Here is a 21,424-nt window from a genome sequence, read left to right on the forward strand (position 1 = left end):
TTCATCGCCGGCATGACACATCGATCACGACCCATGTCCTCCGCTGGGCCCGAAGGGAACCAATCGGAGCCTCAGCGCAGCCAACGCGCCCCAGAATCTGACCGTGCAGCGACTTGTAGGGGCAGGGGTTCCAGGGGCGGGTGGCACGGTGCCAGTGCTGTGGACCCTTTGAAGCTGACCACATCGACGCCGACCACAGAACCCCAGGTCGTAAGCTAAGGTGAAGAAGAACCCGAAAATATTACTAAGGTAATGGTATGTCTACAAAACTCCAGACGAATAAAAATAATCAAATACAGTGTAGTGGTATCCTGGCGCTGCCCCTCCAAACTCCGAGTTGAAAAATCTCCCCCGTGTGTGCCCACAGCCCCTTGACGATGGGGGGTTACTACTTCCAACCATCTACGACCATCTATTCTGCCCCAACCCGTTGAGACTGTTCCGCAGCTCCACTCTCCCGTTCTTAACCTCATACACCGGCGTATCCTTCTTCTCCCTCGCCTCCTCCGCACCTCCCCTACCGTCCCCCTCCTCTATGTCCTCTAGCCTCTCCATCCCCGCCGGCCTCCCGGTCAGGAATCCGGCCACACTATCCCGGACACTAGCCCTGGATTCTGTACCCTGTTGCCGAGAGTTGACCACGGAGAAGTTGCCCATCCCCGTCATCTTCCTGCTGCTACCTCCGCTATCGCCCCGTGACCCCCGTGACGAAGACGAGCCCGGCAACCAGGAAGTGAACAGACTCGATATTGGCCATGGTCGTGAGATGTCCGGTATCTTTCTACCTCCATCCCCGTTTCCGCGACGACGCCGCTTGAGCATGGTAAAGGTAACCGCGATCAGAGCGATGGCAGCTATGCTGCCCACCACCGGCGCAGCGATCCATGCATTAGTTGATGTCGCGTCACCCGAGTCTTGACCAGCCGTTTCGGGTGCAGCCTGGTCGGAAGACGCTGGGGTGGTACCGGCGCTTGGGAAGAAGAATGGCGGGGCTCCTATCACGACAGAGGAAGACGGCGTGGTCACGGCGTCAGTTGGCGTTGGGGATGAGTCTGGCGCTGGTGCTACGGTCGACGCAGCGGGAGGCGCAGGCTCAGTTGCGGAGCTGCCGGCTGGGGGAGTGAAAAATACGACACCGTTGCCAGCGCCAGCCGTGGGGGTAGAGGAGGGAGGCGGAACAGGGATGGTGGATACCCCTGGGTCGGTCGGGGGCGCTACAGGACCGGGAACTACTCCCGGCCCTGCGGAAGAAGCCGGTGGAGGGTCATTAGGGGGGTTTTCAGCCGCGTTGACCACCATCGCCGAGTCAGTCCGTTGGTCTGCTGCGATGTCGTTTGGGTTGGCCACAGCTGTTTTGAGGTAGCAATTCTTGAATCCGAGGTCCTGGCTGGGGTCAAACGACAGGGCTGCGCAACCCGACGTTGCCGCGCACTGGCCCAGGCAGTCCTGGAAAGTGGGTGCAAAATTCTGGACGATGTCATTTCCCGCGATGATGAAGCCGCACATCGGCGTGAAGCTGGTTCCAAGAGCCTGCTGATCCCCAGAGAGCGTCACGCAGTTGGAAGATGCGCCCGGGAAACTGCCGATGGCGGACTCAGTCCTCCTGGAACGGCGCTGCTCCTCAGGTCGTATCCCTGCCCTCAACGTGCAACGCGAACCATCGAAGGAAGCGCCCTCGCATTTTGGGTGGAACGACGAGCAGAGGTCGACACAAGCCGTAAAGTCGAAGGCATCGAGTCGGTCAAGGACATCTCCCTCAAGATTCGTGTTGCACAGCACCGTGAATTCTTGGAAAGTGCCAATCGTAGTCCCGTTCCCGCGCGGACAGGGTGCTATGTTCTGTCTCCGATGCACCCTCGCCCTCTCAACAGCCAGCAATCCCCGCGGTAACATCATCGGCCCGCACCTGCTAGTATTGGTGTGGATGGCGAGTTAGGAGGATAGGGGTAAACGATGGTCGCGATACTCGTCGGGTAAACTAAACAGCAGACATTACGAGAAAGAGGAGGCCACACAGCGGACTGTAAGTTTCACAGAAAGAAGAAGCCAAAGAAGAACAACCGAACACGGCAGGAGTAGCAGTGGACGACCCGCGCGCCCTTATACGGACGCTTGCCGCGTTGCCGCAGGGACATCGCCAATGGCTCAGGCCATCGGCTTGAGAGGCGGGCAGCGAGCGACGCATATCGCCCAGAGCATCACTCGCTGCACGCCGGACCTGATCGACTGCGTGCTTAACAAGAGCCGGGCGATGTTGTTTTGGAATGCGCGCCAAAAGGACAGACAATGCCATTCAGCCCGTGGCTGGGCCAGCGCAGAAGGCGCCCTGCAGTGGCGGGTAAAGTGCCACATGAGACGAGGAGGGAGGCTGACACTCTGACTGACATGTTCCAGGAGGGCAGATCCTTGCAGCGAGCCGCGTCCGTTCCGTGCTTCAAGCGGGCCCCTTTCAAAAATGAAAGAAACTTCCAACCGGAACATCAAAAAACAAGTGCCCGACGTCCCGCCGGCTGTCAGCGGTCGGAAAATATCTGCTGGCGTTTGAGATTTGTTGGTAGTCCATGGTGCTGACCGGATAATTTCGCCGCAAATCGAGTCAAATGGGAGCAAGGGGGCAAGCCAGCGCTAGAGTTCGATACGGATGCAGCGACTGTCCAAAGCCCCGGCTTCATCTCGCATCTTCCAGCAAAATCACTGGGGCTCCTGCGAGAGCCGATCGGAGTCTACCGAGCGGCGTCTCTCAAGGATATGCGGCAAGGGCGCAGATTTGGTATTGAGTGTGGCAGTTGGAGTGCCTGTGCGCAGTCGCACCAGAGGGCATCGCATCACGTTGCATGGCTGCCCCCCCCCCCCCGACTTGGTGTCCAAGCAGGGACGTGCGCAGACATGCTTCCCCAGAAAGATCCGATGAGAGATCTAGGCAATCCTTGTCACTTGACAAGGACCAGGAGGTTGTCCTGCGAATCCTGACTCTGGTGTTTACACACACCATCCATGACCGAGAGCCGGGATGTTTGTAAAAGCAGCCCAGCTGGAACGAGGAATTGATGAGATGGTTGCAGCTCAATATCGCGTCTGGATGTGGGGGGGAGGCCAAGCGTTCAGATCATATGGTGAGTGATGCGTGTTCAGCAAAACGCCCCGGACAATGCAGGCCGCGAAATCAATTGGAGGTGGCGGCGCGGAATCACATAGCCGCCTCATGTATATCCCTAAGCTTTAAGAAAAATGAGCGGACCGGTCTCAATAAGATAATGTTGCGACAAATACTTACGCCGTATCGGACTCCTAATTTCTGTTGCGCAGCCAAAACCAGCTATACATCCTACCGACAAATCCGCAGTTAGAATACCCCGAACTATCCGAACACGCCACCGTCGGGGTGAATGCAATGCCGTCTAGACTCCAGTGCCGGGGCTAGAAACGCGAAATAGATGTCCAAGATACCTGGGAACATCAATACGGAATGTCCTTTCGGTTTTACTAGCCCCGATTGGTATCGTAGTTCCGATGGGGATCGCCAATGCCACCCGGCTTCAGCAGCGGCGTCGCCTCAGCGGCGGCGTCGCTATCTTGGCGGTCCATGACCCTGATCAACTGCTCGGGCGTCGCAGCGTAATGCTCAGGGTGCGACGTGTACCGGCCAGGCGTGTCGTCATCGAAGCCATTAGCATGCAAGTGTGACTGACGGCCGAGGATCGGCGACGGCGACTGGGCGGATGACTTGATAGCCTCCCTGCTGCGAGCCTGAATCTCGTAGTAGATGGCCATGTACAGAAGCAGGCCCTGCATCGTGGCCGTCAGAACAAAAATGCCCCACGAACTCCAGCCGGCCCAGCCAAGCCGGACAAACAGACTGGCCGCGAAGACGTAGCCGCCCGGCGTCTGAATGCACATCATGGGTATGCTCAGGCTGCCAACATGTTTGAGGTGGTACGTGGTCCAGATCTGCGGAATGTATTGTACGGCAGCGAGGAGGGCCGCCATGACGCCGAGAACATTAGCCCAGACCGGGAGATGTTCCTTCGCTACCGCAGACAAGACGCCTGTGATAACGATGACGGCTAGGCCATGCAGGAGAGTGAGCGATGCCACCAGCAATGCAGTCTGCCATCTCGGTTGGTCTTCATCCACCTCTTCTTCCGTGTCGGGATTCTCGACCGGGCTGTATCGAAAGAAAACGAGGAAGAGGACGAAACTAGATCGCAGCCAGTTAGTCATTGCCACCGATGCTCGTTCATAGCGCACTCACATGAAGGTGAAGGAGATCCACTGGACGCCTAGTTGTGCAATACCCAGCAGACCAGCGACGCAATGAAACGTCTCGAGCTCTTTACAGCAGGCAACGTCCTGGCGAGACTTGGGAAGAAGCAGGATGTTCGCAAAGGCCGAGGTGGCAGAGGTGGTTCCGAGGAGGACAAAGTAAGGCGAGATGCCCTCGGACGTGCCGCGCTGGATGATACGGAAATGCTGGGGGAGGTAGCTGATCAACATGCCAATGACGATGACGCTGCGAAACAGTCAGCAGGATCCGTGGTGTGGCGGGGCGTATCGGTCGTACATCGAAACGATGAGGTTAACAACGCTAAGATCGCGAAGCTCCTCGCAGCGGTCCGCTCCTAGCAGGGAATCCATCGTGATCAGATGGCTAAGCCGAATCGAAGGAAGGCGGTGATCGTGGAAGTGTCGCGTATCCACGCCGAGACCAGTGATCTTGAACCGTGATCGCGATGCGCTGGCACACGTTAGACCCCAGGAGATACCTTCCTTCGATAAGTGATATCTCTTGAGAGCAGGTGAGACCAAACACGGTTGGCGTCCAGCTCGGGAATTGCTGAGGTTGGTCTGAAGCCTTGGTTGCGGTGGAGGGAGCTCCGGTCCCCTGCAAGGTTGCGAGGAAGGTAAGGGAGCTCTAGGGATGGATCCCTCGGCTGCTGCCGGGCGGCTGCAGCCATTTCTGTGGGGCCGCAAGGCTAGGTGTGGGCACGGCCCACTCCATGACCCACACATTTTGATGATTTGCAGGCTGTTAAGGAATCTATCCGACTAGGTATCATCTCACCCTTAAAATGTGCGGAGTACATTGTAACGAAACTACATTAACATTGCTAATTCACCTCATCAAACATTTCTCATTGCTGAAGTTCCTTAACCAGCCGCAAGTGCTTCCACTCCATGACACAAACTTGAACTGATCCTGGATAATGGACCGGCCTTCAGTCAACTTGGTGGCCTCATCCCACAACCCAGACGGATGGCTATCACCACAGAGGAGACGTGACGCCCAGAGCCGCGACCCCTTCTTCAAAAGCGTGCAATGGTACGTCCCGGCCCCCTTCTCACACATCCCACACTGACATCACCCAGGTCAGCCGACGGCACAACACTGTTCACCTCGTCCTCGTCCAACCGCATCTGCACCTATGTCCTGCCCGAGAGCCTGCTCAAACCACGGCAGTCCCCGGTCAACCTGACCGCGCACGGCACGCTCGTCCTCCCGGAACCAACCAGCGCCATAGCCCCCTGCCCCTACTTCGCCCTCGAGCACCCCTCCACGCAGGTCCTCCTCACAGCCAGCACCGACCATCCCATCCACCTCCATCACGCCTTCCCCCCTCAATCACCGTCCTCCCCAGTACGCGACTCTCCCCCCCCCTCCTCCTCCTCCTCCTCCTCCCCTTCCTCCCCCTCCCCCTCCTCCTCCTCCTCCCCTTCTTCTTCTTCCTCTTCTTCTTCTTCCTCTTGGTCCCCTTCACTCTCTCCGCAATCCCAACCCCCACCGCTGGGCACATTCCGCCTCATCAAGCCCGAAACCGAAGCCTACCTGCCCATCGCCTCGCTGGTCTGGCCGGCGCCGGGGACCCACTTCGTCGCGGGCACCGCCAACCTCATCGCCGTGTACGACGTGTCCCGCCCGGACGTGGGCACGGCGGCAGAGCCGCTGCTGTCGATCCCCACCATCCCCTCGACGCGCCACCTCGCCAAGGGCGGCGGCGTGGGCATGCGCGGCACGGTCGCCGCGCTGGCGTCGCAGCCTGCCATCGCCGGCGACGAGCCTGGGTGGGGCGGGGCGGGGGTCCTGGCTGCCGGGACGTGGACGAGAAGTCTGGCGCTGTATGATGTTATGCGGGCTGGCGCGTGCATAGCCACGTGGAGCGTTGCCGGGGCGGCCAGGGAGGTTGGGGTCGGCGGGAAGGGAGTGGTGCAGACGGTTTGGTCGCCTTGTGGGAGGTATTTGGTGGTCAATGAGAGGGGAGCGAGAGGGTTGTTGGTGTATGATGTGAGGGGGACGCATCAGTTGCTGGCGTGGTTGGAGGGGAGGGATGGGGAGACGAATCAGCGGTTGAGTTGTGACGTGTTCCCGGGGAGTGAGGGTGTAGGTGGGTTTGAGGTATGGGCGGGGACGAAGGATGGGGGGGTGGTTGTTTGGGAGGGAGTTGGGAATCAGGAGGGCGGCATCTCACCGTCGTGGGACTGGAAGGCGCATGGCTCGGCAGTCGGGAGCGTGGCGATGCATATGAGCGGATCGGTAGTCGCGACGTGCTCGGGATCGTGGAAGATCGCGGATAAGAGCTACGACTCCGGCAGTTCTGAGGACAGTTCAGATGAGTCTGGCTCAGAAGGAAGTGCAGGGGTACGGGGTAACCTGAAGCCCCGGGTTGTGGTTCAGGAAACGAGTCTCAAAGTCTGGAGCATCGGGCCGAGCGATTCATCTCAGGGTGAGAGAAGCCCAAGCGAAGGAGAAGCCGAATCATGACAAACCGAAGAGTTGATGAGGTCTACTTTGGGTCCTAGCATCCTATCTCTGGACTCATCCGTCGGACCCATGCAGCAAGAGCGCGAGCACATTTCCCCTCTCCGCATCTTAGCCAAATCCTCGATGGTTTCGGAGCCACATCTATCCCAGAGGAAGCTAGTGTTTCTAAAGCACATCATGGGTGCAAGACATGGACCTCCCAATCGTCACAACGTCCATCTCACAACCAACCAGGGGCCATACTGGGCCTGTCGTGGGGTTTAAAATTATCGACCGCGGGCCGACCCAAGGCTCATCAAGGGCCTCACTCACCCGCTCCAGGACCTTTCGACCCCCCAGCGCCTCCTCAAACAGCGCAAGCCTCCTCTCCCGCGACATCATTACAAACAAAGGGAGCCCATACAACTGCCCTCCTCCAGCGATCGCCGACATTCCCTCAGGCACCTTCAACATGCCCAGCACGACCTGCGCAGCAAACACGTTCATCCCCGCCCGCCACAAGAACACCTCCCAAGACGTCTCCACTTCCAGAAGCAGATGCCTCACCGCAACCGCCTCCCCAGCATGGCCACAGATCGTCGCGGCAACCCACTTGGCCAGCGTCTCCACCCCGCCCCCAACATACACCACCCGCACCTCTTCCCGCAGGCCGGCTGCGAAACCCTGGAACTCTGCCAGCGCGCGCGCGTCGGACTGCGACAGCGGACTCGCGCTCTCGCTGTGCTTGTTACCTTCCGACACGAGCACCACGAGGCGCTCGTAGCGCGCCGCGACGTTGGCGGCGATGCGGCAGAAGCTTGTTGTCGTTGCCGTTGCTGGTGCTGCCTGGTCTCCAGGGAGAGGCTTCTGTCGGAGTTTGACCATGGTTGTGGTGAGGATGCCGGTTGCCGGGGAGATGGTGATGTCTGCATCATCCGTGTTCGGTGGGCGGAGGCCTAAAACCGGCGCTGGAGGTCGGTGTCTGGTGTAATTACGTGGGATGAGGTCGAGGCCTGGGAGGAGAGTTTTGAGGTGGTTGGTTAGGGGCTTGGAAGCATCGGAGGAGATGATAACTCGGGGTGGAATGTTCGGGGGCGTGATAGCTGGTGCGAGGGTGGGGATTGGTTTCGGGGGAGGCGGCATCAGATTTGCTGCTGCTGCTGCTGCTGCGGCCGCCGTCGGATCGTTGGGTTTGAAGGACGGTGTGGTAATGGGCGGGGAGAAGAATGAGCTATGGGTGAGCTTGGGCTTTTTAGGGAAATTCATCTCGACAAAGTTGTCCACAAGCGGTGCAAAATCGGTGTACTCGTTCATGAACCCTCGGAGCACGTTTGTTGATGGGATTACGGCGGGATCGATAATATCTGTGGCTGAGATTGGAGTCGGCTCCTCCAGCTCCCTGTTCCGCTTCCCAATCGATTGCTTTTTCTGGATTGTCTCTTCGATGAGGCGTCTTCTTCCGCTCAGGAGGGTCGCTAAGTCGGCCGGGGCTGGCATTTTCGAGGTGGTCGTTAGCGAGGGATTGGGGAGTAATACGGTGCTCTCCGCCAGTGGAGATATTGGTGCGTTTCCCCAAATGTCCGGCTGGGGGCCTTTCTGTTCAAGTTGCAAAGAACCAAGTGGTGTAAGATAATCGTCTTCATCGTCGTCATCATCCGCGGTACGGAAAACCGCCACGCCTGGGTTTTTGTAGACATAATCCGCACTGGTTGGGGCTTTGCTCTCTTGGCTTTCCATTAGGAAGCGGGAAACGATGCTCGAGTCTATCTCGATGCGCTCAGATACCAGCCTTTTTACCTTCATATGAGCCAACGGTGCCCAGACCATCCTCTGCTCAGCCGCTCTACTGTACATCCATCTGGGACCTTTCCAGTCGACCGCAGTGTTCTCTCGGATCCAATGAAACATGGTTCTGACATCCAAGACGCGGTCTTCCCATTGAGGACGTGAGACAGAAAAGTCCATGACTGGGACGGGGACTCTGGCTATGGCATCGAGAGGTTGGAGTTTCTCTTGCTCCGCACACCGCATCACGGCAGCTGCACTTTCTTGGAAAAAGTTGGCTAGCTGGCCTCCTGGTCCGTCAGAACTGGGAGGTGTATCGCTGCTTACCACCAGAGCCTTGGCGTTTTCCAGGTATCCAGGAGCAATAACCGTCGTTTGCATTCGAGCATTGCCGTCGCCATCATCGCATGTAAGCAGAGGGACGTCAAGTCTCATGTCTCGAGATATCATCTGTTGGGTCGATGGCGGCATTATTGGTCGGAGCTCTCCAGTCCTGATCATTTCCGGTATATCGATATGATCGTAACGCTCCGGCGAGACGCTGTGCTCCAATGCGTCGGCCCAGAATGCATGATCTGCCTCGAGAATCTTTGTCTCAGCGGCCTCGATGTCGGCGCTAAGTCGCGAACTAAGATCAGAAGGCTCCGGTACGTCGCAAGTTTCTCCGTCTGGAACAAAGTATTCCGAGTGTGTCTGCATCATGGGGCTTAACGGTGGTGCCACGCGCTCTCTCGTTCTAACCTGCACTTCCCATTAGCACCATGCGTTCTCGAGGAAGAGGTCTACGTACCCCTTTGTAAGTGGAAATGCTTTGAGTAAACACCTGCTGTTCACCTTCCGTCCACCCAGTGTTCAGGCTTTGCGCTAAGTATGCAAGCGTGTTTCTGTTCAGCTCAAGCTTCTCCTTTTCCACATCCCTCATCTTCGCCATGTCCTTGGCCCTCTTTATATCGGGGAACTCAAGTCCTTGGTCCTTGTCGATGTCGGCTGGTTCAAGCGGTAGGCGATGATCCGGCAGTTGTACTTTCATGAAGGCCTTCATTCGCCGTCTCAACCTGTGGCAGTCGGTTCTATGGTCGCTGCGGAGTGCAGGAGTTTCCAGCTTCAGGTTCTTCCATTTGAGACTCTCCGAGAAACATTCTCGTGATCTTAGGCTCTCGGCCTCCTCTTCTTTGACATGTTTGCAGATTTGCTGAAGCAAATGCAGTGATCTGGCAGGCATCTGCCATTGCTCTGGGGTGGGTATGATTGGACAAAATAGACATTCCTGAAGCTGAACGTCTTCAATCAGCTGGCCCGGGGCAGGCTCAGCGACTGTAGAGGCGATACATTGGTCGTCTTCGATCAGCTGTGGCCATTTCGGAAGATGACTGTCAATCGCCAAGCCGTGAGCCCTCGCGTATCCGTCCGCTGCGTCCATGAACGGGGGCGGAAGCTCTGTGGTCGTCAAGTACAGGCTTTGGGGCGACCGCGTGGATGTGGAGAGATCGCTTCCCGAGTGGAATTCCATCCCGCATCTCGCCATACCTACTATGAGTACCCCCCGCCAGCCCTTCGGTTCTAACGCCAATCCCGAAGACCCTGAACAAGGGCCGCCTTCAAGGGCTCACACAGTTTGTTGCACACCCCGGGTTTTATAAGGCCCCGAACCTCTAGGTCGTTTGAGCATGAATCTGGACCTCGTTTTGAGAGGTTAAACTCCGTGATGGCAAACTCTGCAGGATTTGTTTCTTAACTGGAAGGAACGGCCCAAGCTTAGACCCTGGGCCTTTGGTGCGTTAAGGTACACAGGCTCTCGATTGATGCATGTAGGCAGTTTACAATTCATAGCTCGTCGCCAAGGGTTCACGTCGGTTCACAACCGGGCACCTTAAAACTGTTTCCAAGGTCTACACTTGCAATTTCTTTTTCGTTTTTCAGTCAATCTTCATCGGATTATTGCACCCGAACAATGTGCTCTGGCATCATATAAGGTCCCTAGCGGGGAAGAACGGTTCCTGTCATGTGACGTTGTTAACCTTTGAAACCTAGATTCGACTGTAAATGTCGTGGAACACAAGTTAGAGTTGAGGTGAGTGATGCTCTGGGTTCTGCAAGTCATCTGCGAAACTGCGCTATCCAAGCCGGCCCACCCGCTATTTCTACCCATCATACTTCTTTCCTATTCCTTGTCGTCCAAGTTGGAGATAAGACCGGGACACAGGGAGTGCCGGGATTGGCTTCGGCTCCTTGAACATGCTCTCACCAGCTGGACTCATGTTCGCAATGACCTGGATCCATATTCCTGCTCGGACGATTTCGTCAACCTTCGTAAGATACATGAAGACGTTAAAGAATGCTACATCCAAACGTAACTCAACCCAATGCCGATACTACGAAAAATTGTCAATCAGTTGGAGGATGCCACCAGGTGTTTTAGGATCACCTTGACGTCCACGAAAGACTAAGAGAGATAAGGGATATCCACGCCAGGTTACTGGAGCGCCTTGACTTCCGCCAGACAAAGGTGGATAGAATCGAAAGCTATGCTTCTTGACGATGCAGCACTTGGAGGTGCTGTGCAGCGCAGCGCGAATACTACTTCAGTTGGTAGCGTTGGAGACCATCTGAAATTCTGATTCGATCGCAGGTGCAATTAAATCATCGCCGAGATTGCCCAGAAAGACGCGAAGCCCAATTTCAGGATTACTGGAGAGCAATGACGCCTCTCTCATGCGAGCACACGCGACAGCCAAGCGATGAAGGCGCTCTAGCTTCCAGGAGCTACCTTTCTTCCTGGCACTTCCCTGACATCCGTCTTCACCACGAGCTTCTTCATTTTTCACCCATATAAGGTTTCCAACAAAAGCTACGACCGCGCGGATGCTGATGGCTCACGGTTGGGATTTTACACGTAAGAAACCGATGCACCGCGATTATGGACCTATTTTGCTGTCCTCCCCGTTAACTGGGGCTTGTTGTCCTTGGGTGGTTAGGTAAGTACGATGGGAGCGCCGGCGGCAGGATGATGCCGTGCTTGAACAACGCATAACATGGAAGAGGACCTCTTAACCGAATCGAGGAATCATCGCCCGCAGGCAGTACTGTACATTATAGAACATGGGGTGATGTGGGGGAAGCATACTTGTGGCTGGCTGGCATGTGCATGACTTCATCTTCAGTGAATGTGCTCGCCCCGGCGCCCAACATGTTGCATGCGCTTCAATATCGTGCCTCCCTAATGCACTACTCTGAGCTGAGAACCCCGGGCTCGCTTGTTCACGTTCGTACTTAGTCATACGCACGGAGAGGAGTTATTTGCATGACGCGACGGGTTGTGCATACTCGCTGGCTCTTGAAGTTTACAGAACTTCTGGTTCGCTCTCGGTGAGGCAGCAAAGCAATTGCGCCCTAACGTACATCTAGGCGCCCTAATCTCAGCCCGTGACCGGGAGGATGCCTGATATGGAAATCGCCAGTTGCTTTCTTGGATGCAAGTCAAGATACAAGCCAAGGCAAAAGCAAACCCTGCCCAAGCTAATCTCAATGCGGGCAAAAAGTACAGTGCTCCCTGCCGTGGAACCTCACCGACAACGTATTGCCCGCGGAAAGCCTCCCCGCACGCCGCGCTGCTCATCCACAAGGGCTGCTCATCACCGGCACATCAAGTAACCGAATCGAATAAGGTTAAAGAATGGAGAAGCCCCCGAATTGCTTACTATTTCCGACATTACAAGCGCATCCCTTTCGGGACCTATAAAACTGCGTGGCACTAGACAAACACATAAATATCCGTACGCCGCGACCGAGATTGCCGAGTCCTCCTTCCCTCTTACATCTTTCCGGCAAACGATACCTGTCCAACTCAACCACACATATCCCAGACTTTCCCGGCCTGCTCCATGACCCAACGAAGCAAGCAAAATGCCAGCCTTTCCTCGGCCCTCCGTGCCTGAGAGATCGTACAACAAGACCGACTGATACCTTCTGCATACTGGCCTGCACCGTCACTTGCTGGACCATCGTACCAACCGTGAGCCGCTGACCTCTTGCTCATACCCATTTCTCTCCGTATCCCCTCCGCATTCCAAGTTGGCCGTCGTCACCTTGACTACTCATCGCAACTGTGCCTAAACAAGTCGGTATCGCCTGCAGCGGCTACACCTGGAAGCGCAACAGCATGTCGACCACCTTTGCCGATCAGGCGGTTTGTTGTCGGATATGCCTGGGCCCTATGACAGCGGCGGGATTCGCTTTTTTCGCAGTTTCAGACACCCAGTGGTAATTGCTGACATTGGTGCGGCGATATAGGAACGCAATTCATGTTTGCTCCTTTCGACAGCCACGGCTCTGAGCACCTACCCATCGTATCCCATCTCCCACTCCCCTTTACTAGCTGCTTCCCGTCATCTAGGGTTCGTGTTTGGCCTTCGATGCCGGGAAACACTCTTTGCTAAAGTCCCGGTCGGTCATGGTTCTCCGTGTGACCAGCCTGTGCGCCTCGGCCGGCGGCGCATTGACACGGGCCTACCTTGTCCGGCATCTTTACAACGCTCCTCTGCCGACAGGCCCTCAGGATCAAGTTTACCGAGCTCGCTCACCGCTGATGCTGGGTTGACAACGGCGATACGTTTGCAACACATTGCGTTGATGGGATTGTGGCCACCATCTTCGACGCCACAGTCGCCCAAAGAAGGTGGCGGCACATTGGAGGCCTCGACATTCCCGGCGGCGCCTTCTTTGACGGCAATGTCTACCAGCCGTAGACCGAGTGATCTAGATGATCCACGAAACAGAAACCCCGAAGCGGCGTGGAATACTCTGACCAGGTCGGCTACGCTTTCCCAACCTCGGATCCCCCCCTCCTGCATTGGCGAGTGCAGCCGTCAACCAAACAGGCTGTGAAGACCGGTGTAGCTCATAACGTCCAGCCAGTGCGTCCGGCGGTCGAGTCCAATCTCTTCGTCATAGGCGCTCCAGACAGCACGGAGGAGTTGTTTTGCCACGCCGATCGGCTTGGGAGGCAGGCTGAGCTCGTGTTGATCCAGTCGCTCCATAATGAACTGCCGTGCCTGCGAAGTCTTGATTGCGTGTTCCGATACGCTGTGGTTGACGTAAGGAGAGTCGATATTGACAACACCGGAAGTTGAAGGGGCTGGTGCATCAGGCTCAGTACTCAGGAGATAGCTGCGGTGCCCACGTCCCAGAGGAACTTTAGCGTCGTATCTGAGGCCGCTGCCGGCGCACAGACAGATCAGTGGTTGGATACATCGCAGGCTTCCTTCAGGGATTCTCTTGAGGACATTGGTGAGGTGCAATGCCAGAGGGGACACGCAAACATTCCAGACAGTGGCCCCATCGGCGTCTTTCAAGGTAGGGACCCGTTTAGCGTTCAAGTCTGGGAAAGTCACGTAGAGCTGCAGCAATGAAGACAAACGATATGCCTCGGTGATGTAGTGCAGGTCTCGAGCTCGATTCACGCCCTGCGGGGTTTCGGTGCTCTCGGGGAGCTGTGGGACGTCGAACGAGAGTAAGGCCTCCTCGACCTTCGTAGCTTCTTCTATGTCCCTCATTGCACCTTGGAGGATGCGATAGCTTGTCCCGCCGTTGTGTCGCCAACGAGTGCGAGACCTCCGACAAAGCGCCATGGCTTTCCCAAATAGTCTTAGGACATCGGGAGAGACCCCAGTCCATGCATGCGGAATCACGGGCACAAGGGGCCGCTGAGATGGAGGCTCCGGCCAGCTGAGCATATTCTCAAAGTCGATTTCCTCGTCGCTGACAACGCTGCGAAGCATTTCCTCGTAAATGAGGCATCCGTTGAAGAAGCCGAGCAGCTCTTGCGTCTGGACGTCCAATGCGCAGCGCCCGAGAGACTTGAGCACAGCCCGTGCTTGTCTCACGTACTGTGGGCCAAGCTGACGAGCCTCCATCCAACACATTGACGAGCTCATGCAGAACAAGGACAAGAGCAGGTCACTTGGAAAGCCAGGACGGCGGCCATCGAAAAAGGCGACGAGCTCCTGCTGGATAGCCTCGGTAGCCTTGCGCGGTGCGGAGCGAGCGGTGTCCTTCATGACGTGCGGGAGCCGCTCAACGAGGGACGCCGCCGAGATGGCCTGCAGCGCATAAAACACGGGCGTCGAAGTGTTCCAGAGAGATGAGGTTAGGCGGCGATACGGGTTGGCCTGACTGTCGAGTGCAGACCACGAAGAGCAGACCGACTTGAACCAATGCTCGATCAGAAAGGTCGGGATATCCACCACTGGTTGGAACATGGGCAACTCAGTCGCCTGACGAGTGCTCACTGGTACCACTGGCCTCGACTCGTGCACCAGGGGAACCAAAGCTACACTGGTTCCGGCACTCGCGACAGCGTCCTCGGGCGGGGGAGAGAGCGTCGACGAGGAAGACGACGGTGATATAGCCGCAGGAGCTAGAAGCTGGCTGGCGGGTGCCAAAGACGCAACCGCAGTCTTTGTTCCACCATGCGTAGGGCCTGCGGCAGTGCTTGTAGGCTTCGCTATGGATTCCGATGCAGCGGTGACGAGCTGGCTAAAGTTGGCTGGGCCGCTTGCGTTTATCGTGGTCGGCCTTTCGTGCTTGGTTGACCACTGCAGACGCTGCTGATAACCCGGGCATTCGAGACCCTTCTGGGTGCAGTTCCTGCAACCGGGTTTCGTCTCATCGCACCTCAGCTGTCGGGAGCGGGTCAGCGGCGCCGGGCCATCATCCGAGTCCCGGAGAAGGTGGAGCAACTACATACCCGCTTGAGCTTGCACGTCCGACAACCGCTTCTCGACTTCTGTCTGTTCTTCATCTTGGTCCCGTCATGATCTGGATGTCAATCCGCGATATCGCAGGATGTAGGAATTAATGGACAGGAGAAATGTCGCAAGGATCAGGCGAACGAGAGGCCGGCAAGTCCGCGACAAGAGCACAGCCGGCCTCCGGCCAACCCCGATGCTGTGCTCATCCGACGCCATGGCGCTGGGGATGGGTTAATAAGCTTGTTGGAGCAGCCAATCGAGGCGATCCCGGCAATGATTAGAGGCCTGTCAGGCCCAAGAATCACAAGCCTTGGGCGGGGTTCGGCCCACACAACGCCTGTGAGCCAACCGTTTGCGCTGGGGCCACAGCGCCACCAACAACGCGTCCAGCTTGATGATCCAGAAATTTCGGTCAAATTCCGTTCTGAGCAGGTCCAGTCTCGGCTTGCAGAATTAACTTTTTCCGCGCGGGTTATTCCGATGCCATTTAGCAACTGCACTGTGTGACTTTGTCAAGCAGTCGATTGGAACCGATCAAAATACCCCATAATGCCAGGAACCCCGCGTGGCTCGGTGATTGGGAAACGTGCGACGCTAGGTACGTCAAAAATGTGTCTTGTACACATGGCTCATAACATAACGTTATGCCAGATCCACTTGCGGTGCCTCCCAAGCCCCACTAGGTACGGCTACCCTCCTCGATGCCAGGAGCCGGCCCGATGCCAAGTCGGCGTTCCGCGGGCCTTCGGGTCATGCACTGTGTAGGATCAGGATGGCGTGTTGGGAGAATGCTCTCCGCCGCAGAAGGGTGAAATGAGGACATGGCTGCCTAGAGCACTAAAGAGACGTAGAGACGGCGCACCAGGAGAAGATGAGGCGGAGAAGCAGGTGCTACAGGTAGGTTGGAGGTAAGGAAGGTCAAAGAACCTAGAATTTAAGGCATGAATCGCCAGCCGGCTCCGAGGGTCGGCACAGGCGCGGGCAAAAAATGGCAGGCTTCATAAAATTTTTACCGACTCACACCTTCTTGGGGGGGGGCTAATTCGCAACCTCAAAATTACCCATTTTGGTCACCTCAACAAGGGAGTAAATCCAGAGTCAAAATGGCAAACGGCGAACCAGGAGAGGCTATGGCCCACAAGGTCTTCGACACCATTCTGGTGCTCGATTTTGGGTGAGAGGCATATATGGGTTCCGATCTCGCGCCGAAATGGGAAACTGACTGGAAGGGCGGCGCACAGTTCACAGTATACTCATCTGTATGTTGTATTACAACCTTCGAGATCCAGTTCTATCGGGCCTGCAAATTGCATCACTTGGCTTTTGAAACCCCTGACCCAACCCAATTTATGAATTCGGAACGCACTGACCATGGGATGCAAAGGATCACACGCCGGCTTCGTGAGCTCAATGTCTTCTCCGAGATGTTGCCATGCACCCAGAAGCTTGATGAACTCAAGTTCAAGCCCAAGGGCATCATCCTCTCCGGTGGGCCGTACTCGGTCTACGAGGACGGTAGCCCCCATGTCGACCGTGCCATTTTCGACTTGGGTAGCTATGCCATCCACCCTGGCCATCTTTCCCCCGCTGACGTTTGATTTCATAGATGTGCCTATTCTTGGCATTTGCTGTATGTAGATTACCATCTTGCCGCGGAGCTTGCTCCTAGAACACAGCTGATCCAGGGCCCGACAGATGGCATGCAGGAGCTTGCTTACCGCATCAGCCCGGACAATGTCATTGCTGGCAAGCACCGCGAGTACGGTCATGCTATGCTCAAGGCCCGATCCATCAGCGGACATGTGGACCGCCTTTTCGAGGGAATGGAGGAGTCCATGCGGGTATGGATGAGCCACGGCGACAAACTGGCCAAGCTGCCGCAGGACTTCCACACGGTGGCAACCTCGGATAATTCCGAGTATGCGGCTATTGCCCATAGCAGCAAGCCCATTTACGGCCTGCAGTTCCATCCCGAGGTCACTCATACTCAGAACGGGACGGCGCTGCTCAAGAACTTTGCCGTCGGCATTTGCGAGTGCAAACAGGATTGGACCATGGAGAAGTTCCTCGAGGAGCAGATTGCCCAGATTCGCCGGACTGTCGGTGAGAAGGGCCAGGTGCTTGCCGCGGTTAGCGGCGGTGTCGATTCCACGGTCGCTGCCAAGCTCATGGTATGCTCTCTTCAAATATCGTATCTGGATATGCAGCTGACAGCAGCAATAGAAAGAGGCCATCGGGGATAGATTCTGGGCCGTGCTCGTTAACAGTACGATTCTCCGATATCAGTTTTTGATTTCGGTAGGCGGGGCTAACAGATTCGGGTAGACGGCGTTATGAGACTCAATGAGTGCGAGCAAGTCCAGAAAGATCTTTCGGAAGCGCTGGGCATCAACCTTACCGTCGTGGATGCCACAAGGGAATTCCTTGACGGTCTCAAGGGCGTCGAGGATCCCGAAGTACGCACTCTTTTGGGAATTGCACTGCTACATCAGACCTACTGACCGCCGTTATAGAAAAAGCGAAAGTTCATCGGTGTGTTTTCGGAGTCTGAGTCGGCCGCCGGATCTCCAACTCCGAGCGGCGTCGGCGGGCCCAGAACGTCGGAACTAACCGTAGACAGGTGGCAAGTTTATTGACATTTTCGAGGCCGAAGCTATCAAGGTTTGACTGACCGAAAAGCCAAAGGAAGAGAAGTAGCTAACAAGTGACAGATTGAGGAGGCTGCGGCCAATGACCCTAGCAAAGCCGGCAAGATCGAGTTCTTCATGCAGTAAGCTTCCTGTACAAAAATCCTAGATATTCCTCAGATGGACTGAGCATGGAATAGGGGCACGCTCTACCCCGACGTGATCGAGTCGCTCTCCTTCAAGGGCCCTTCGGCTACAATCAAGGCAGGCCTCCTTTCGCTGCTAAAAATTGTCGAGAACGTACTAACCGTTCCTAGACCCATCACAACGTGTATGTTGCCAAGCGTGCCATCCCAGGCTTGATTACTAACTCGAATATGAAGTGGTGGTCTCCCGGCGCGGATGGCAAACGGACAAGGTTTGAAGCTTATCGAGCCCCTGAGATCCCTGTACAAGGCTCGTAATCTCGTTCTGGCCCCCTGTCGTGAGCATATCAAACTAACTATCGCATAGGACGAGGTGCGCGGTACGTAACGTTTTTATCGGTCCAAGTCTCAAAATCAACTGGGTGTAGGGCCAGGTTACTAATGTATCGTATAGAACTGGGACGTGCCCTTGGTATCCGGGAAGAACTCGTGATGAGGGTAGGCCACAAGCACTCAACCTGCACAGCCATCTCACGCTAACAGGAATCAATAGCATCCTTTCCCCGGGCGTACGCCAGCCCCTTGTCTTTGAACTTTTATGCTTCCGTACTGACTCGTACTAGCGGGTATTGCCGTCAGGATCTTGGGCGAGGTAACTCCCGAGAAGGTCGAGATGTGCCGTCAGGCCGATCATGTAAGCTGATGCACAGCCCCGTCCCGGCAGTACAGTGCTGACAATAATTCCAAAGATCTTCATCGGTGAGATCCGCAAGGCTGGTCTCTACAACCAAATTTCCCAGGCCTATGCGGCCCTTGACCCCAGCCGGGCTGTCGGCGTCATGGGGGACAAGAGAGTTTACGGCTATGTACGCCCAGGATCTACTCCAGTCGTTACCGCAGCTCTGACATTTTTGATAGATTATCGTCCTCCGCGCCGTGACAACCACAGACTTCATGACCGCAGAAGCTTTCAACTTCCCGTGGGACTTCCTCCAGCGGGTCATGAACAGAATCGTCAACGAGGTTCATGGGTAGGTACTCGACGTTCTCTTAGCCGCCATTTCTGCTAACTTAAGTAACAGCGTGTGCCGCGTTGTGTATGACATCACTTCAAAGCCGCCGGGAACCATTGAGCTAGAGTGATAGCTCGAGTGTTGGGGGGAAGGTATGGGCCAAGTAGGTTGGCGGCCTCGTTCGGAGTTTGCCGCTGTTGACGGCTCGGTCACGGACTGCGGCAACTGCCACGCACAGTCCGGACGACTGCCGTTTGCGGAGAATATCTCCGTGCTGCAATGACTGGGGGACTCGGCAGCTAGATTACGATAGACCCTCAATAGAGCTCTCGCTCACGGCTGATTTCGAGATTGTGATCTGCAACAATATATCGAATTGCTTCCTCCCGTCTGAGCGGACTTGGTTAGACTCGGCGAAATACATGTCAACCCTGGCTCTACGAGTGTCTAGGCCGCGCCTCGGAGAGAGAAACCCTCGTATCGTCCTCACACGCCTCGTCAGCCCTCGCCTCCCCCCTCCCCCTCCCCCTCCCCCTTCATGCAGGGAAACTGCAACGCCTGACACATAGTTCGTTAGCACAACCCATCAGCAATAATGCACGAACCCATACCAAAGCTCACCTCTGACGCAGAGACCCTCTTCCCACTCTCATACCTCACCAGCCCGGCCACCAGCGCCCTCCACCCGTCGTCCACCCCCTCCAGCACCTCCTCCCACGGCCTCCCCTCAAAGACCCGGTACATCTCAAACGGCGGCGTCCGGAACCCCTCCGCCTCGGGCCACGTCTCCCGCGTCGGCGACCCGATGGTCCGGAAGATGCTCAGGATTAAGCCCAGCTGGTTGCCGTCCTCGTGCGCCGGCGGGCTGTCGAACAGCGGCCGCGGCCGCGGCCGCGCCACGCACTCGGCCAGCACCGTCCCGGCCGCCCAGAGGTCGGCCGCGCTCGTGTAGGCGCGGTTGCCGAAGAGGCATTCCGGGGCCCGGTACGGCCCTGTGCCGACGTCCAGCACTTTGGCCGTGGCCGGCTCGGTGGCTGCGGAGAGCAGAGGGTGGTAGGCGGTGCCAAAGTCGGAGAGGTAGGTCTGGAAGGTGAAGGGGGGTGGTGGTGGTGGTGGTGGTGGTTGTTGCTGTTGCTGTTGTCGTTGGTGATGGTCGGTTGGGATGGCGGAGAGGAGGAGTGCGGAGGGCTTGATGTCGCGGTGGATTATGCCTTGGGCGTGCAGGTGGGATAGGGCGAGGAACAGGGAGGTGAAGATGTGTCGGATGAGGGGGTAGGATAGCGGAGAGTGGACTTGGTCTAGGAGGTGCGCGAGGGTGAGCGGCATGTAGGGGAAGACGAGAACAAGGCGTTGGTCGCCGTCGCGGAATGTCTCGAGGAGGGGGATGATGTTCGGCGTGTTGTCATCCCGGAGAGAGACGAGGATTTTGGCCTCACGGTGGGGGTCGTGGGGTTCGATGTTGTGCGTTTCGACAATGACTTTGAGAGCCCGGGCTTGAGAGCGGTAGACCTCGGCCGTTACGCCGCTGGCAATGTAATGACAATCTTGGTAGTGGCCGATGGTGATCCCGAGGCCCGACCCTAGCTCGTCCCTCTCGGGGGCTTCCAGTGCGGGTGCGTCGGGTTCTACCGCAGCTCGGGAACTTGATGGGTTACACGCTGCATCGTACTCTTCCTTTGCGACGATCAGACTAAGACCTAGCCGGGGGCAAAGACAAAATGCACCTACCCTGTTGTTGGCATTCTTGTAAGCGTCGCTTTCAACGGCAAAGGCACTCTGCATGATGCCCGCTGCTGCTTTTGCACTGGATATTTACAGGTCAGAACCACAAACCGTCATCCTACTACAGCGCTATGGATTCTTACAGCCGCTGAATATTCTCATATCGCTCTGCAGCGCTTAGTGAGTTTCTCCAGTCGCCTGCGTCTGCCATGTTGTCTATCTAGTCAGATCTGGGCATGGCCGCCGAGACCTGGGCCTTAAATTCTCGAGGCGGCGAGTCTGAGTCCGAATGTTTTTGCTGGGGAAACTAACGGGTATCTGAACCGGAGTCTGGAACCGCTCGTTCTTATTCCCTGCAGCTGGCAACCCCCATGCCAGATGGATAGATATTGTTACCAGCCTGACGGTGCCGCAGCGTTAAGATGTTGCAGGAAACGAGCTGTATCCACAGGGTCTATGCATGTTCTGGGGTTTAGCCGTTCCCACTCTCTGGGCAATGCAGTGACTGTCGGATTTCAGTGGTCGCTGTGCCTGATAGTGGGTCTTCGGCTGGCAGACGGTCCCTGTCTGACTGTTGATTGGTCCACCGCTGGTCGGCAGCTCGGCGAAGGGCCGCGCTGGAAACTCCACAGCGATGTGAGCTCCA

The 21,424-nt window shown here is 56.6% G+C and overlaps 7 protein-coding genes across 7 annotated transcripts; 2 read left to right on the plus strand and 5 right to left on the minus strand.

Moving 5' to 3' along the window:
- Positions 1-402: 402 nt before the first annotated feature.
- MFIFM68171_09770 (Apple domain-containing protein) lies at positions 403-1,893 on the minus strand (the record flags this gene model as incomplete). Its single annotated transcript, XM_071065189.1, has 1 exon — positions 403-1,893. One exon carries the CDS (start codon positions 1,891-1,893, stop codon positions 403-405), a length of 1,491 nt encoding a protein of 496 aa, XP_070921290.1.
- Positions 1,894-3,483: 1,590 nt separating this feature from the next.
- MFIFM68171_09771 (PQ loop repeat protein) lies at positions 3,484-4,635 on the minus strand (the record flags this gene model as incomplete). The annotated part of the gene is made up of 3 exons (XM_071065190.1): positions 3,484-4,198; positions 4,253-4,510; positions 4,562-4,635. 3 exons carry the CDS (start codon positions 4,633-4,635, stop codon positions 3,484-3,486), a joined length of 1,047 nt encoding a protein of 348 aa, XP_070921291.1.
- Positions 4,636-5,204: 569 nt separating this feature from the next.
- MFIFM68171_09772 (Guanine nucleotide-binding protein negative regulator 1) lies at positions 5,205-6,757 on the plus strand (the record flags this gene model as incomplete). The annotated part of the gene is made up of 2 exons (XM_071065191.1): positions 5,205-5,320; positions 5,368-6,757. 2 exons carry the CDS (start codon positions 5,205-5,207, stop codon positions 6,755-6,757), a joined length of 1,506 nt encoding a protein of 501 aa, XP_070921292.1.
- A 165-nt stretch (positions 6,758-6,922) lies between these two features.
- MFIFM68171_09773 (WW domain-containing protein) lies at positions 6,923-9,563 on the minus strand (the record flags this gene model as incomplete). Its single annotated transcript, XM_071065192.1, has 2 exons — positions 6,923-9,262; positions 9,312-9,563. The coding sequence occupies 2 exons, from the start codon at positions 9,561-9,563 to the stop codon at positions 6,923-6,925; spliced, it is 2,592 nt and encodes an 863-aa protein (XP_070921293.1).
- A 3,823-nt stretch (positions 9,564-13,386) lies between these two features.
- MFIFM68171_09774 (Fungal-specific transcription factor domain-containing protein) lies at positions 13,387-15,320 on the minus strand (the record flags this gene model as incomplete). Its single annotated transcript, XM_071065193.1, has 2 exons — positions 13,387-15,198; positions 15,267-15,320. The coding sequence occupies 2 exons, from the start codon at positions 15,318-15,320 to the stop codon at positions 13,387-13,389; spliced, it is 1,866 nt and encodes a 621-aa protein (XP_070921294.1).
- A 1,053-nt stretch (positions 15,321-16,373) lies between these two features.
- GUA1 (GMP synthase (glutamine-hydrolyzing)) lies at positions 16,374-19,186 on the plus strand (the record flags this gene model as incomplete). The annotated part of the gene is made up of 19 exons (XM_071065194.1): positions 16,374-16,444; positions 16,512-16,529; positions 16,655-16,821; positions 16,877-16,900; positions 16,966-17,441; positions 17,494-17,536; positions 17,596-17,726; positions 17,784-17,802; positions 17,891-17,931; positions 17,982-18,040; positions 18,098-18,161; positions 18,215-18,228; positions 18,281-18,357; positions 18,498-18,541; positions 18,597-18,612; positions 18,667-18,737; positions 18,793-18,909; positions 18,962-19,074; positions 19,126-19,186. The coding sequence occupies 19 exons, from the start codon at positions 16,374-16,376 to the stop codon at positions 19,184-19,186; spliced, it is 1,626 nt and encodes a 541-aa protein (XP_070921295.1).
- A 368-nt stretch (positions 19,187-19,554) lies between these two features.
- Positions 19,555-20,989, minus strand: CSK1 (mitogen-activated protein kinase; the record flags this gene model as incomplete). The annotated part of the gene is made up of 4 exons (XM_071065195.1): positions 19,555-19,614; positions 19,678-20,730; positions 20,785-20,860; positions 20,922-20,989. The coding sequence occupies 4 exons, from the start codon at positions 20,987-20,989 to the stop codon at positions 19,555-19,557; spliced, it is 1,257 nt and encodes a 418-aa protein (XP_070921296.1).
- Between the last annotated feature and the right edge of the window lie 435 nt (positions 20,990-21,424).

The sequence above is a fragment of the Madurella fahalii genome (genome assembly GCF_045866475.1).
Source record: "Madurella fahalii IFM 68171 DNA, scaffold_5, whole genome shotgun sequence".
In the NCBI taxonomy this organism is placed as follows: domain Eukaryota; kingdom Fungi; phylum Ascomycota; class Sordariomycetes; order Sordariales; genus Madurella; species Madurella fahalii.